This window comes from Engystomops pustulosus, chromosome 4, assembly GCF_040894005.1.
Source record: "Engystomops pustulosus chromosome 4, aEngPut4.maternal, whole genome shotgun sequence".
In the NCBI taxonomy this organism is placed as follows: Eukaryota; Metazoa; Chordata; class Amphibia; order Anura; family Leptodactylidae; genus Engystomops; species Engystomops pustulosus.
Window position 1 is genome coordinate 162,509,873 of NC_092414.1, and position 17,672 is coordinate 162,527,544.

Below are 17,672 nucleotides of genomic sequence, written 5' to 3' on the forward strand. Positions count from 1 at the left end.
TCCCATAGTTGGAGTTCCCTTTAATCCTTTTTTCTTCCAATAATGGTATAATTAGAAATTGATTTTTGGGTTGGGTTTTATTTGTCTATTGTGGCTGCCTTAAACTGTTAAAGGGCTTTGCCCATGAAAGAAAATCTCAGATTTCAACCCCCTAGTGATGTTTACACAATAAAGATTATTTTTAACTCCTTACTTTACAATTTTCCTAAGTTTTATTGCTGTTTTAGCTCCTATAACTCGGTTATGATCAGTGTGAGCGGGTACTCTCTAAGCAGACAATGATTCCTCTAGTGCTATGAGATGCTGTGTGCTTACAATGTGCTTAGATTATCAGGGTACAGGGTTTTTTATACACTTTCATTTAGATTGTGAACATTCACTAGTATCTGACATATAGAAAGAGAGATGAGACAGATCATCGATGAGAGATGATGAGGTCCATGAGATGCATATAACATACAATGACATTCTCAGCTCTGCTACATCTCAGCCACCCTCCCCTTCCCCTGGATAAAGACCTTATCTGCCTGTAGCTTGTAACTTTACTCTCCTCACATCTCTGTGTGAGCTCGTCTTGGAATGTAAGGCTGGGGGCTGGAGTGCAGAGATCAGCTCAGTGCAGCCTCAGACAGGAGAACAATATGTCTGCCAACCCTAAAGTCAGAAGATTAACGATCGGATCAACTGAAATTGTGTATACCATAACTAAGACAGGTTGGAATTATATCTGTAAAATGCTGTATTTTTGTTAATAACAGTGAATTAGAGAATGTGTTTTTTTGTTATCCTGAGTATATTTAAGAATTTTGTCTTGGTGGGAATACCCCTTTAATGATTGTTAAAAATATCCCCCTATCTTGTAAAAAGTAATGAAGTGTTGAAATGCATCTAGCTAGATTTTAGTAGACATTAGACACAGTGCCCAGACCAAGCTGATCATGAGGCTAACAATACTCCAAACCCATCCATCTGACACTATTGGCCTATCCTAAGGACAGGCCAGGCATTTTGTGAAACCAGAAAAACTTCACAAACTAAATTCACTTTTACTGCTTTAATGAGGGTTTGGAAACTAATCCCCTCTGCTCAAGAAAGCAAACAAATAAAGATGTCTGCAGGGAGTTGAGTACAATTATAAATAATGGTTGTCTGTTGCTGCTGAAGAAATCTCTTACCAGAACTTATTGAGACAGGAAAGTGGAAAACCTTAATTGCTGTTTCACCTGTGTCTGTCGTTTACTGAAGTGTTATATGCCAGTAAATTAATCTGTTGTCTTTCAACTGTGTTCAGTAAAGTATTATGAAATGAAAAGGTAAGGAATCGTATTTTCATTTTGTTTTCAACTTTGGAATGGAAAGGACTCCCTTATAACTTTTCATATATATTCCAAATGTATCAGTAATGCTTGCAATATAGATAAACAGTATTAAAGGTCAACACAAAATTAGAGGGGTTGCCCAGAGGTTGGAAAATATTGCTGCTTTCTTCTTAAATAGTTTGTGGTATTGCTAAGCTGAGCTCCATTCATTCTATACACCAGGGGCAGACTGGCCACTCATTCAGGATGCAGCCATTTGTGATGGAAAGGAATGAGGAGGAGGAGGTTTCTTAAGGATTCTACTCATAAAAGGTAAGTGAATATGTGTGTTAAGTTTGCCTAATTTATGCAGACATTTATGAACACTTATGTGTGTGAGTCTGAATGCATGTATATGTGTGAGTGTGATGGATGTGCATATGGGGTTGTGAAAATATGTATATACTTATCATAAGAAGAAAAGAAATTATGCGGCTCACCCTATTTGTCTTGTCGTCATAGGGCTCCACACAGTGGGGAAATCAGAATGTATATCCAACACACACCGGAGAGCAGCATTATAAAATGTTTCTGCTGTTTCTCACATTATGAAATATAGCTACTGTATATACATAGGAGCTATACCGCTCCTATGCATACACCTGCTTCTGGCCTTGTGTAGATCTCAGCTCTAACCTTCTACAGTATTTTAGCACACTCTATAGTAAATTTGTTGCCCACTTTGCACCCAACCCCTCCACACCCACTTTTTGAAAATTACCATGAAGGTGGTAAAAGGGGTAAATAGTTGCAATTTCCTGGCCGTTTACCGGTAATTCAGAGTATTCCATGCCGTACATGCCAGGAGAGAGGCATACAAGTCATGATAAACATCTCCTTTATTCCTGTATTAGCTTCCTGTTATATTCTTGTACACAGGGGGCAGTATTATAGTAGTTATATTCTTGTACATAGGGGGGCAGTATTATAGTAGTTATATTCTTGTACATAGGGGGCAGTATTATAGTAGTTATATTCCTGTACATAGGGGGCAGTATTATAGTAGTTATATTCCTGTACATAGGGGGCAGTATTATAGTAGTTATATTCTTGTACATAGGGGCACTATTATAGTAGTTATATTCTTGTACATAGGGAGCAGTATTATAGTAGTTATATTCTTGTACATAGGGGATAATATTATAGTAGTTATATTCTTGTACATAGGGGGCAGTATTATAGTAGTTATATTCTTGTACATAGGGGGCAGTATTATAGTAGTTATATTCTTGTACACAGGGGGCAGTATTATAGTAGTTATATTCTGGTACATCGGTGGCAGTATTATAGTAGTTATAATCTTGTACATAGGGGGCAGTATTATAGTAGTTATAATCTTGTACATAGGGGGCAGTATTATAGTAGTTATATTCTTGTACATAGCGGGCAGTATTATAGTAGTTATATTCTGGTACATCGGTGGCAGTATTATAGTAGTTATAATCTTGTACATAGGGGGCAGTATTATAGTAGTTATAATCTTGTACATAGGGGGCAGTATTATAGTAGTTATATTCTTGTACATAGCGGGCAGTATTATAGTAGTTTTATTCTTGTACATAGCGGGCAGTATTATAGTAGTTATATTCTTGTACATAGGGGCAGTATTATAGTAGTTTTATTCTTGTACACAGGGGGCAGTATTATGGTAGTTATATTCTTGTACATAGGGGGCAGTATTATAGTAGTTATATTCTTGTACATGGGGTGGTATTATAGTAGTTATATTCTTGTACATAAGGGGCAGTAGTATAGTAGCTATATTCTTGTGTTTCTGTGCTGTATTGTTTAAAATTACGCACATTAAACCTCTCATTGATAGAAAACACACATTTTCCTTCAGACTGTAGTGATGCTTCCATGGAATACCACGACCACTGTGGACGAGTTCATCCTTCTGGGATTGACCAACAATCAGAACATACAGGTCCTGCTGTTTTTTGTGTTCCTCATATGTTACATTATTTCCATGACAGGTAACATATTAATCATCTGGATCAGTAGCGTACACCCGCGACTCAGTACTCCAATGTACTTCTTTTTGAGAAATCTCTCCTTCCTGGACATTTGGTATACATCAAGTATAATTCCCAATATGCTGAAGAACTTCTTATCAGTGAAGAAATCCATATCATTCATTGGTTGTTTTACCCAAATGTTCATTCACCTCTCTCTAGGAGGGGCAGAGTGCTACCTTCTGTTGTCCATGGCCTATGACCGCTATGTGGCTATATGCAACCCCTTACACTACACTAAGAGCATGCATCCTGCCCTGTGCATTCAGATGGCTATTCTCTCCTGGGTCGGAGGCTTAACAAACTCAATATTCCAAACAATTTATACATTACAGTTGCCTTTCTGTGGTCCCAATGTTATAAATCACTTTATCTGTGAGGAGCCCATCCTGTTGGAGTTGGCCTGCAGAGATACATCACTGAATAAGACAATTATTTTTATCTGTGCTATAGCGGTGGCCGTGGTCCCTTTTTTCCTAATTCTTATTACATACATCTATATCATTTCCAGCATCTTGAAGATCAGCACCTCCAGGGGGCGTAAGAAAGCCTTTTCCACCTGTGCTTCACATGTTCTTGTGGTCATCCTATTTTATGGCACCATTTTCTCAATGTATTTAAGACCTGGACCTATTCATGTTGCCAACCAAGACAAGATGGCCACCTTGTTCTATAGTGTTATCACACCTATGTTAAATCCTCTGATCTATACTTTTAGAAACAGGGATGTAAAAGAAGCATTTAAAGAAACCACGAGAAAAATACTAAGTCAGTAAATCAAAGAGGATATTCACCTGGCATCAGATTATCCAGGAGTGCTTGAAGGGAAAGGATTGGGTATTAAAGGGCATTTTTTCTCAACAATTAATTTTATTTGATGAAAAGATAAGAACAAGGGGGGGGGGGCACTTATCAGATGATGGCACTTGTGTCTTGGCTTATGATGAACATCAGCGCCGAATACATCAGGAGGCTATGAAAGTCTGCTGTCTGTAGCAAGTGAGCTAGAATTCCCCCTGGCCAGCCCACTCCTGCAGAGTTTTTTCATACACGGATGAGATACCAGGGAATACTAATTTTAGTATTTTTTTTACTTAAAGGGGTTGTCTAGAGGATGAGAAACATGGTTGCCTTTCCCCAAAAATAGTATCATACCTGACCATGGTTTATGCTGGTTTTGCAACTCAGCTCCATTCACCTCCTATGCAGCTGAGTTTCAATAATGGCACAAACCATGGTCAAGAGTTTTTGGAAGAAATCAGCCATGTTGTTCAACCTGCAGACAACCCTTTTAATATTTTATTTTTAAAGTCTCTGCATAATTTATTAATTGGTGTAAATACATGTACCTTGGTGTGATACATTTAGAAGCATTTTACATAGTGAGTGTTTTGTTCTATATGAATTATTGAACATGTTTTATGTTGCTTTAAATTAAGAGACACTTATCTCTTTTTTGTAAAGACCCTACATGGCACAAATAAGTTTATGCAATAAACCTGAAAACAGCATTTATTGTACACTGGTTACTGCACCTGTAAAACTGAAATATGTCTAGATAATATATAAATATGTCTTTGAATAAATTTCATATTGGTTCATTTTTTTCATTTTTTATCTTCCGGATATCTTCTGGAAATCTTTCAAGCCCATCTTACCTGGAATTCGTTTGCACCCCCCCCCCCCCACCCCATTAGAGGTCATATATAGCTACATAAAAATAAGAAGTACCAAAATGTTTACAAAGTATCTTCATAGTAAAAGGACTGAGTGAATAATATTATAATAATACACACCAACTGAATTAATTCATCAGCGGTCAGTTAGGTAAGGTAAGTAAAACAGTTTGAAGACACAACAATTTTTATTGTGTTTATGTGTTTTTTAAATCTACATAGCCAAATAAAGGCACCATTTAAAAAGACAAGATGTACTCTTTAGCACCTTAAAGGGGTTTACCCACAAAAGAAAGTTCTCAAATTTAATTCCGTAGTGATGTTTACACAATAAAGATAATTTTATAACCTCTTACTTTACAATTTTACAGAGTTTTATTGCTGTTTTAGCTCCTATCACTCGGTGATGCTCAGTGTAAGATTCCAGAGTGTAGGCGGGGACACTCTAAGCAGACACTTCATGATCCATCTAGTACTGTGAGATGCTGTGTGCTGACAATGTGCTTAGATTATCAGGTTACAGTGTATCTACACTTTTATTTAGCTTCTGAACTCTCACTAGTAGAGATGAGATCCATGAAATGGATATAAAACACAATTACACACAGATTCAGTCCTGCTACATCTCAGCTATAACACACACTGGGGCAAATTTACTTATCCGGTCCATTCGTGATCCAGCGGCGCGTTCTCTGAGGTGGATTCTGGTCCGGCCGGGATTCACTAAGGTAGTTCCTCCGACGTCCACCAGGTGTCGCTGCTGCGCTGAAGTCCGCCGAGGCCCTTTGGAATGCACTGAAGGAAGTTCACCGCCCTATTCCTGGTGAAGGTAAGCGCGAGTCCCGCGACACTTTTTTTTTTTTTTAAATGCGGTGGTTTTTCCGAATCTGTCGAGTTTTCGGCCACGCCCCCTGATTTCCGTTGCGTGCATGGCAGCGCCGATGTGCCACAATCCGATCGCGTGCGCCAAAATCCCGGGGCAATTCAGGGAAAATCGGAGCAAATCGGAAATATTCGGGTAACACATGGGGAAAACGCGAATCGGGCCCTTAGTAAATGACCCCCACAGAGTCAGTTCTGTTACATCTCAGCTATAACCCAAACAGAGTCAGATGTGCTACATATCAGCTATGGTAGTGAGAGTATGGACTACAATCATGGCCAAAAGTATTGAGAATTATACAAATGTTAATTTTTACAAAGTCTACTGCATCAGGTTTTATAATGGCAATTTGCATATACTCCAGAATGTTATAAAGAGTGATCAGCTTAACAGCAATTAATTGCAAAGTCAATATTTGCCTAGAAAATTAACTTTTTCCTCCAAAACACATTTCAACTTCATTACAGGCCGCTGTAAAAGCAGCAGCTAACATCGTTTCAGTGATTGCTCCAATAACACAGGTGTGGGTGTTGATGAGGACAGGGCTGGAGATCAATCTGTCATGATTAAAGGGGTATTCTCCTCTGGGCATTCACGTTCTGTTCCATTAATCTGCCATATATAAACATTTCTTAAATTAGATGTTATTAAAAAAAATGTTCCTGTGTGAAGATAATTTCTCATAAATGTAGTGATTTGGTCCCTTAGAAACAAGATTGTGTCCCTGGATACGGCCACCTCTGCTGGAGTCATTGCACAAAGAAACAAAAAATTTTTGTATATGAAATGTCCGGGAGTTACTGCATGTCCCACAGCCGTCCTGTGGTAATGATCGCTGAATCCAGGTGCTCAGGCAGGTCTCAATAGTGCATGTCTGGCCACTGCTGCCAAAATGTGATGTGGTCGTATCCGAGGAAGCTATCTCATTCTAAGGGACAACATGGCTATGTTTATGAGAAATTATCTTCACACATGAACATTTTTTTAATAACATCCAATTAAAGAAATGTTTATATATGTCAGATTAATGAAACTGAATTTGAATGCCCAGATCAGAATACCCCTTTAAGTAAGAATCACACCACTGGACACTATAAAAGGAGTCTGGTGCTTGGCATCATTGTTTCTCTTCTGTTAACCATGGTTATCTCTAAAGAAACACGTGCAGTCATCATTGCATTGCACAAAACTGGCCTAACAGGGAAGAGTATCGCAGCTAGAAATATTACACCTCAGTCAACAATCTATCGCATCATCAAGGAATTCAAGGCGAGCGGTTCCATTGTTGCCAAAAAGGCTCCAGGGCGGCCTAAGAAGGACCAGTCAGTGCCAGGACCGTCTCTTAAAAGTGTTTCAGCTTCGGGATCGTGCTACCAGCAGTGCAGAGCTTGCTCAGGAATGGCAGCAGGCAGGTGTGAGTGCATCTGCACGCACTGTGAGGCGGAGACTCTTGGAGTAATGCCTGGTGTCAAGGAGGGCAGAAAATAAGCCACTTCTCTCCAGACTCTCCAGAAAAAACATCAGGGACCGACTGATATTTTGCAAAAGGTACAGGGAGTGGACTGCTGAGGACTGGGGTAAAGTCATTTTCTCTGATGAATCCCCTTTCCGATTGTTTGGAACATCTGGAAAACAGCTTGTTCGGAGAAGACAAGGTGAGCGATACCACCAGTCTTGTCTCATGCCAACTGTAAAGCATCCTACAATCATTCATGTGTGGAGTTGCTTCTCAGCCAAGGGAATCGGCTCTCACAGTCTTGCCAAAAAACACATCCATGAATAAAAAATGGTACCAGAATGTCCTCCAAGAGCAACTTTTCCCAACCGTCCAAGAGGAGTTTGGTGATCAACAATGCCTTTTCCAGCATGATGGAGCACCTTGCCATAAAGCAAAGGTGATAACTAAATGGCTCAGGGAACAAAACATAGAGATTTTGGGTCCATGGCCTGGAAACTCCCCAGATCTTAATCCCATTGAGACCTTGTGGTCAATCATCAAGAGACGGGTGGACAAACAAAAAACAACAATTATGACTGCTATCAGTCAGGATTTGGTCCAGAAGTTGATTGAGAGCTGCCAGGGAGAATTGCAGAGGTCCTGCAAATATTGACTTGCTGCATTAACTCATTCTAACTGTCAATAAAAGCTTTTGTTAATCATAATATGATTGCACTTGTATTTCTGTATGTGATAAAAACATCTGACAAACCAGAGGGCAACAGATCATGTGAAAATATAATATTTGTGTCATTCTAAAAACTTTTGGCCAGGACTGTAGAAGAAATAGGGGAACCCAAAGCGCAGGAGACTGAAGTGCAGTTAAAGATAGCTTATTAAGGTAAAAAATAGTAGAATGTTCCCCTTCTAAAGTAGGTTATATAGACATATAATAGGTGGTGTCTTGTTCTGAGGGAAGAGCAGCTCACAGTGGCTGTATTATCACGGGGTATCAATGTCCATAGATTAGACCCGTTTAGCAGTAGAATCCAATGAATAGCCAGCAAGGACAGTCCACTATAGAAGCGCATCTTCCAAAGATCAAAACATTTTTTAATTTTTGTTAAAAAAGGTCTATATAAGAGGTATATAAAACAATGTGTTTCGGCATTGAACTGATGCCTTCATCAGGTTAAACAACCAATATATGTGCAACATGCCCCACCGGGGCCTAGTCTTTTCTTGGGGCCAGAGTGGCTGGCGGTTGCAGCCTAGGCACGCTAGTGTCACAGTGCTTGGTATGGGGACCGGAGGGCTGTCCTACAGCCTGGCAGGTCTCCAGCAGGGGGTGTTGGCAAGAACTGATGTAGAGGGAGAGGCTGTGGTACTGGTTCTCCCTGGGGCAGCCCTTAGAGTCTGTAGTATGTGTTCCTGGTAGGTAGATGGGGAGCCCTTGATACAGCCGTAGAAGGGACCAATGTTGTGCATAAATTTTGTACATAAAAGTAACTTACAGTTCTTTATTCAACCAAGGGTAACAACACGCCAAACGATTCTGTACAAATGCAGTACTGGAGTGACCTTGGAGAGGAACCTCAGGAGTTGTCTCACCAGCCTGGATGCAGAGGCAGGCTGGGATGTAGCTGTGTCCAATCCTGGAAGCTGCACCTTTGTCCTGTTTGTCCTGTGTCACTCTGTTTGTAGTTATTGAGATGAGGCCTGTGTGCAGAGCATGTGCTCAGAGCTCCTCCTGTGTTGAGAGCTTGATCTGAAGAGAGCTATGATCCTCCTCTGTCAGATGCTTGATCCTAAGAGTCTGACTCCTCCCCTGACTTAGGGTTTAGTTACCCCCTAGTCAGGTGGTCTCCTCCTCCAATCACAGTCCAGTTACAATAATGGAACATCATTGGATGATAACATTAACATTGCTTTAACCCTTGCCTATCCAGGCAGAATCTACCGCTGTATGTATTGCATAGGAAAAGGGCTTATTCGCAATTCCTCTGCCATGCGCATTGGCAGAGACGTTGCATATGTACAACAAGTGGTATAGTCGATTTCTTTTTTTAAAAGGAAATCGACTATACCTCTTGTTGTACATACGATGAAAGAGGATAAAGCAGCACTCCAGAAATAGTAATAACGAATCAATGCAACTTTTCGCCTTATCTATAAAGGCATTCTCAAGCATCAAGAATTCTCAAGAATCATTTGTCTCCTTTGTTCTCCTGAACGTTTCCAATAATATATAATCTATATTTTCCAGTTAGTAATATAATTCCAGGCTTGGTTTTCTTTGCAGCTAATGGTTCATGGAAAACAAGAGAGAAAAGCTGGTTCATATCCATTGGGTTTTTGGCATTCTTTACAAGTTCATTACTACTTGCACTTGCTTTACAATGCACAAATATAAAATCCAGGGTACACAGGGTACCCCTTATTTCTGACATGTATACAATGAATATATTACCGTATATACCCGAGTATAACCCAAGTTTTTCAGCACAAAAACATGCTTAAAAAACTTAACTCAGCTTATACTCAAGTCTATAAAAAAATCTTTGCACTCGCCTTTCCGACATCCCCGCAGGTCCCGCTCTTCATTGCTCCTGGCAGCCAGTGGCAGGTCCTTCCACACTGACTGTGCCGCTTGCTGACATTATAGTTTGTTCTCCGGGAGTGACAGGCGGAGCACACAATATGATGTCAGCAAGCAGCAGGGTCTGACTATATACTGGGGACAGGAGACTGGCTATATACCGGGGGGCATGGGGCTGGCTATGTACTGGGGGCATAGGCTAGCTGGCTATATACTGAATGGCATGTGCTGGCTGGTTATATACTGGGGTGTATGGGCTGGTTATATATTGGGGGTCGGAGCTAGCTATATACAGAGGGCATGTGTTAAATGGCTGTATACAGGGGGGCATGTTCTGGCTGGGTATATATTCCAGGACGACAGGGGTCTGGCTGCCTATATATATTAGAGACACACCGTCAGAAAGCATTGATCCCTTCCCTTGCATTTTCATTTTTGACTCCCCACCTTCAAAAAACTATAACTTTTTATTTTTTTCCATGTACAGAGTTGTTTGATGACTTATTTTCTGCGTAACACATTACACTCCAAAATGGTGGTATTTAATATTCCATTCCGTGTACTAGGAAGCGGGAAAAAAATTCCAAATGCAGTGAATTTGATAAAAAAAAACGCATTTGTGCCGTATTCTTGTGGGCTTGGATTTTAAGGATTTCACTGTATGCCCCAAATGACATGTCTACTTTATTCTTTGGGTCGGTATTATTGTGGGGACTTTGGGAGCGATTTTCCGTTACAGGGTTAAACACAGTGAAAAAACATTATTATACTATATGTTATTATATATATTATAATATATCGGGCATTTTCAAATGTGTCGATACCTAATGTATTTATCATTTTTACTGTTTATTTATATTTATATCAGTTCTAGGGAAAGGGGGTGATTTAGAGTTTTGAGGTTTTTTAATTATAATTTTTTTTTTAACTTTCTTTTTATTTTTACTATTTTTCAGACTCCCTAGGGTACTTTAACAACCCTAGGTTGTCTGTACAATCCTATCATATACTGCCATACTACAGTATGGCAGTATATGGGGATTTTACTCCTCATTCATTATAATGTGCTGATAGGTTAACCCGAAGTAGCCTCGGTTCTTCGGAAGATCCAAGGCTACCAATGACGTCACAGGGAGCGATGATCCCCGGAAAAATGGCGGCGCCCCGATCTCGGGTGTTACCAGTAAGTCTTTGCTGCAAAATGCAGCAAAGACTTACCGGCTATGGAGAGGGCTCAGCCCGTGAGCCCTCTCAATGCACCCGCACCCAGCATGTGACGTAGTATTACGTCACATGTTGGTAAGGGGTTAGTGGTTTCCTCACGCTTGTCAAACAAGAGCTAATTTGCACAAGAGCTAGTTTTTCTAGAGGTCATAGATTTTTTTAGCCTGATTTGAATGTTTATTAGCTTCTTATGCACTTGTTTTTAAGAAAAACAAAGCCTTTAAAATGTGTGCAAATGAGTCTGAGGGGATCCAGGCTCCATTCACACGTATGGAGCTTGGAGCCTCTCAGACTAATTTGCATAATTAAAAAAAAACAGTATAAGAAGCTAAAAGAAGAGCAGATTGTGCCAGAGGGGTCGCACACCAGTATGTCAGTGTTCTTGGTCTGCAATCCTTGATCCTGGTGGTAGATGTCCTTAACCCCTTAGCGCTCTGTAGATGTACTGCGCTGAGTCCCGCGAATAGCGCTCAGTGCAGTACAGCTACTGCGCAGAGACAATGCCGGTTCAGCTCTGCACAGGAGCCGAACCGGCATCGGGGGTCGCAGGATGTCAGCGGTAATCTACCGCTGACATCCCCGGCTAACACTCGCGGTCGGAGTTGGCTCCGGGGGTCCCACATGCCTTCCGGGAGTCTTTACCCCACTATCGGCGCCCCCTTTTCGGGGGCGCTGTTCGCTGCTCTGGCACCTCTGGGGTCCACTCGGGACCCCAGAGAAGCCTGAAGGCAGTGCCTTTAAGATGGCGTCCGTGACGTCATCTTAAAGGCAAAGTGTCAGCCTATGCATCTGCAATATATGTTAAATTTAATTTCAAACTGTATTTATCCCCAAAATAGTCAATTCTGAAAATACGGAAAATCGCTATTCGATTTGTAAGCCGCGTGACATCAAAATATATTATCCAGACATTTAAAAAATTATGAAAAAGTAAAGTAGACAAATGGGAAATGTTATTCGGCATGTTATTTAGGTGGTAAATCGATCTGCCTGAAAACGCGGTGATTTCGAATTTTGAAAATGGCAAATTTTTCTAAAAATTCATAATTTTTTTCTTTTTTTTGTAAATAAACACAAAACTTATCAGCCAAAATTTACCACTAAAATGAAGTACAGGCAGTCCCCGGGTTACATACAAGATAGGGTCTGTAGGTTTGTTCTTAAGTTGAGTTTGTATGTAAGTCGGAACTGTATATTTTATCATTGTAATCCCAGCCAGAACTTTTTTGGTCTCTGTGACAATTGGATTTTAAAAATGTTGGGTTGTCATAAGAATCAATATTAACACTAAAGCTTCCTTACAGACTCCTGTGATAACTGTTATAGCTGATCATTGTAGCCTAGGAGTGTACAACATGTGGGGAAAAAACTATCTCAGAATCGTTTAGATAAGTAAAAGTGTTCAAAAGTTATAACCATATAAAGAGACGCAGGTCAGAATCCAAAAAATGGGACTGAGCCTTAAGCTACGAAATGGCTGCATCCTTAACCCCTTAAGGACGCAGCCATTTTGTAGCTTAAGGCTCAGCCCGATTTTTTGGATTCGGACTTGCTTCGCTTTATATGGTTATAACTTTTGAACACTGTTACTTATCAAAACGATTCTGAGATTGTTTTTTCCCCACATGTTGTACTTCATTTTAGTGGTAAATTTTGGCTGATAAGTTTTGCGTTTATTTACAAAAAAAAAAGAAAATATGATAAATTTTTTGAAAAATTTGCCATTTTCGAAATTCTAAATCATTGCGTTTTCAGGTAGATAGATTTACCACCTAAATAAGTTGCTGAATAACATTTCCCATTTGTCTACTTTACATTTTCATAATTTCTGAAATGTCTGGATAATTTATTTTGATGTCACGCGGCTTACAAATAGAATATCGCATTTCCGGATTTTCAGAATTGACTATTTTGGGGATAAATACAGTTTTGAATGAAATTTTACATATTTAGCATCAAAACCCCCCATATAACCAACCCATTTTCAAATCTGCACCCCTCAAGCTATCAGAAACAGCTTTTACGAAGATTGTTAACCCCTTCAGATCTTCATAGTAATTGAATCAAAATGGAGGTGAAATTTAGAATGGTCATATTGTTCCCTTATACGTTCATTTAGCCCTAAAATTTACACATTTCCAAAATATAAAAAGAGAAAACCCACCATACAATTTGTTCTGCAATTTCTCCTGAGTACAAAGACCCCCCACATGTGGCGAGGTGCAGAAGGGAAGGAGCACCCTGCAGCTGCCAGGATTTTAGTTTCCTCATTGGCCCCTTTTGAAGGCTATAAAATTTTCGCTTTTTCGTTATTGGGGCCATGTGACGGCATTTTTTTTGCGGGATGAGATGCTTTTTCCATTGTTACCATTTTGGGGTTGGTATCACCTATTGTTGAAAATTTAGGAACTTTTTTTGAGGGCAGGAGTAGAAAAGCATCAATTCTGTACTGGATTTTTTACTTTTTTTTTTTTTGGTGTTCACTGTATAGACTAATAATCATGTTATCTTTATTCTATGGGTTGATACGATTACGGGGATACCAGACACGAATATGTTTTCTTACGTTTTACTAAATTTGTCTAACAAAACCCTAATGTGGGGAAAAATCTATCATTTATGTATTGCCGTCTTCCAAGTGGCATAACATTGTTACTTTTTTGGCTACGGAGCTGGTTGATGGCTTGTTTTTTGCGGGATATGTTGTACTTTGCACCAGTATCATGTCTGAGTACATATGGTGTTTTGATCGCATTTTATAGCATTTTTTGTGGGATTGAAAAGGTAAAAATCATAATTTTTTGAGGGTTTATAACAGTTTTTTTTTACGGCGTTTATCGTGGGGGTTCAATAATGATTTACTTTTATTCTACGGGTTGTTACGGACGCGGTGATACTATATATGTGGGGTTTGTGTTATGATTTAGACTTTTTTTGAGTTATATGTCTCTTTATATGTTTTGGGAGTTTGGGGCATTTTTAGTGATTTATGACTTTATTTTTTTATTGAATAACTTTTTTTTTTTTTACTTTTTCACTTTTATACCATGGGACATGGTACTGATGTATTGCAGAGTATTATCAGTGTCAGCCTATGAACTTGCGTAGGCTGGCAGTGTGCCAGTAAGATGACGTCACAGACGCCATCTTACCGGCAATTCTTGCAAGTAACTCTGGGGTCCAGATCGGACCCCAGAGTTGCTATAGCAACGATCGGTGCCCCCCGAAAACGGTTTGGGGGGGCCGATCGTGGGGGAAAGACCCCCCAGATGCAGGTTAGATGCCGCGGTCGCGCTGACCGCGGCATTTAACGGGTTAAGCACCCGCGATCGGAGACAACTCCGATCGCGGGTGTTACACTGGGGTGCCGGCTATTAGTTACAGCCGGCACCTTGTGTTTCCCGATGCCGGTTCGGCTCTGATCCAGAGCCGAGCCGGCATAGGCGCCGTGGCGGATATATCCGCCACGGAGCGTGAAGGGGTTAAGGGGTTAAAGGCCCCTGCTATACTATTTTAAACAGTAAACACTTAGTTTTGTAAGGGGCAGCATTATGAGGAGTGAACAAACATGTAGCAGTGTGTCACATTAAAGGAAACCTACCACTTGTAGTGGCAGGTTTCCGATGGCAGTACCGAGCACCAGCTCAGGGTGAGCTGGTGCCGGAGCTTATTTTAGTTAGTGTTTTAAACCGCGGTATCGCGGTTTAAAACACTTTTTAAACTTTATAGCTGGCGCAGGCAGGTACGCGCTCGGCACTTACCGTGCGCGCGGCTACATAGGAAGTGAATGAGAGCCGCGCGCATGGTAAGCGCCGAGCGCGTACCTCCCTGCGCCGGCTATAAAGTTTAAAAAGTGTTTTAAACCTCGATACCGCGGTTTAAAACACTAACTAAAATAAGCTCCGGCACCAGCTCACCCTGAGCTGGTGCTCGGTATTGCCATCGGAAACCTGCCACTACAAGTGGTAGGTTTCCTTTAATGTGATTTCTGCTGGGGTTAAATTTAGTATCTTTACATTTATTTTTATGAAGTTTGACATGTAATCCCTTAGGTTATAAAAATCCACAAGGGAATAGAGGAGGATAATAAATGATGGTGAAAGTCTGCTCCTCTTGTACTCACTTTAACATGTCTGATGAAGGAACAGCAAATAACTATAAAAAGGAAGCTTGTCGGGACATGTTTTTTTCCAATATTTTGTCAAGATTATTGAAGTCCAATATGTCATAGTTTTATACTAATTTTCAGGTATGGATTCATGAGACTTTAAAGTTATTTGTTTTTTTGGGTAATTACCTTGAGTAAATTAAGGGGTAAGATGCTACTTTTACATGAGGTTGCGGTCACACGTTGCAGTTACAGCTGCATTGCAATTAGTTTTGAGGTGGTTTTAGGTGCCATTTGGTTCATTTAACAGATGAAAGACATGAACTGAACCTGAGAATTAGATTTTGAAGGAGAAACGTGTTCAACAAATGTCATTCACCTGTTGATTTGATGTCTTTCTTTTGTTAAAATAAGAAATTACTCCTAAAAAAAACTTAAAACTAATTGCGGTGCAGTTTTAACTGCAATGTGTGACTGCACCCCCAATCTATGCTCTCTGTAGTTATATAAGTCCAAGCACAATCAGACCATAGCATCCATATAACATTTGTATGTATAAACTGAATTGAGTTCCTCCCTAGGGCAGCGGTGGCTAACCTATGGCACTGGTGAAGAGGTGGCACTCAGAGCCCTTTCTGTGGGCACCCAGGCCATCACCAGAGATGACTCCAGGTATCTTCCTACAGTCCCAGACAGCCCAGGACTTGCTGTGCACAGAGATATTTTAAAGTGACAGCTCTACCTGGGACTATTTTCTGCTTTATTGGTGTCCTCAGGTGCTGGTATCAATGAAAGCTGTGATAGAGAAGGGAGTATAAATCACAAATTACATTTCTGTGTTGGCACTTTGCAATAAATAAGTGGGTCTTGGTTGTAGTTTGGGCACTCGGTCTCTAAAAGGTTAACCATCACTGCCTTAGGGTCAGGGCATCATTCACACTATTGTGTCCATTGCACATCTGCCAAAATTCCATCCTTACTTAGTCCATTTTGTGTCAATGTTGTATCTGCATCAATTTTTTTTTTCACTTCTGCAAAAAAAAAACCTGACAATTTCCAAAACTTATAAGACAAAACACCTGGCCATCATACGTGAAATAAATAGTACAGCAGACTGCAGGTGAGTGAATAAAAGGACATGTGAATAGCTACAGGATGTAATCCATACTGATGAGAAAATATATGTGTGAATGGGCCCTTACACTGATGTAGGCTGATCATCAGCTGGAAAATAGTTGTAGGCAAGTAGGGATAATTGGTTTTGTTTTTTATATGATTATCATTGCAGTAAATGAAAGATTGTTTTCCAGGCCTCAGATAAGATCACTGGATATTTTACCACAATGGACAACCTCTTCCTTCTATGGCTAACTACTGGGAACCTAACCACCGTGAACACCTTCATCCTTGTGGGGCTAACCAGCAGACAAGACATGGAAATATTACTATTTATTGTATTTCTGAATTGTTACATTGTTTCTTTCATGGGTAACATGTTAATAATTTGGCTCAGTACCATAAACCCTCGTCTCCACACCCCAATGTACTTCTTTTTAAGAAATCTCTCCTTCTTGGACATCTGGTACACTTCATGTGTCGTTCCCAAAATGCTTATAAACTTCTTATCAGTGAAGAAAACCATATCGTTTAATGGTTGTTTAACCCAAATGTTTATCCACATGTCTCTAGGAGGGTCAGAGTGTTATTTGTTACTATCAATGGCCTATGACCGCTATGTGGCTATATGCAGCCCCTTACACTACACTAATATTATGCATCCCGTCTTGTGCGTGAAGTTGGCTGCTGCATCGTGGATTGGAGGCTTAATAAACTCTATTGTAAACACGGTATATACATTACAATTACCTTTCTGTGGGCCTAATGTAGTGAACCACTTTTTCTGTGAAGTTCCCACAGTACTAGAGCTGGCGTGTGCAGATACATCTCTTAATAAGACCGTCCTTTTCTTCTGTGCTATAGTAGTAGCTGTTGTCCCTTTCTTTGCCATCTTCTTTACTTATGTCAATATTATTTACAGAATAATGAAGATTCGTACGATGACAGGAAGGAGAAAAGCCTTTTCCACTTGTACGTCACATGTTATTGTGGTCACATTATTTTATGGCACCATTTTCTTTATATATTTGAGGCCTGGGACTGTTCATGTCAATAACCAAGACAAGATGGCCACCTTGTTTTACAGTGTTATAACCCCAATGCTAAATCCTCTGATATACACATTAAGAAATAAAGATGTTAAATTAGCATTAGGAATCTCTATGACTGTCAGGAGAATGTGAGCGGCAGAATGGTCTAAGGGTAGTGACACGCAATAACCACAACGCAATACCCCTTACACCAACCAATGATA

General features: G+C 40.1%; 2 protein-coding genes across 2 annotated transcripts; both read left to right on the forward strand.

Annotated features, from left to right (window-relative positions):
• The first annotated feature begins 1,540 nt into the window (after positions 1-1,540).
• On the forward strand, positions 1,541-4,972 carry LOC140127545 (olfactory receptor 2B6-like). Its single transcript, XM_072148362.1, has 2 exons — positions 1,541-1,631; positions 3,202-4,972. The coding sequence occupies exon 2, from the start codon at positions 3,211-3,213 to the stop codon at positions 4,147-4,149; it is 939 nt and encodes a 312-aa protein (XP_072004463.1). The 5' UTR covers positions 1,541-1,631; positions 3,202-3,210; the 3' UTR covers positions 4,150-4,972.
• Positions 1,543-17,606, forward strand: LOC140127544 (putative olfactory receptor 2B8). Its single transcript, XM_072148361.1, has 2 exons — positions 1,543-1,631; positions 16,612-17,606. Exon 2 carries the CDS (start codon positions 16,645-16,647, stop codon positions 17,599-17,601), a length of 957 nt encoding a protein of 318 aa, XP_072004462.1. The 5' UTR covers positions 1,543-1,631; positions 16,612-16,644; the 3' UTR covers positions 17,602-17,606.
• The last annotated feature ends 66 nt before the right edge of the window (positions 17,607-17,672 follow it).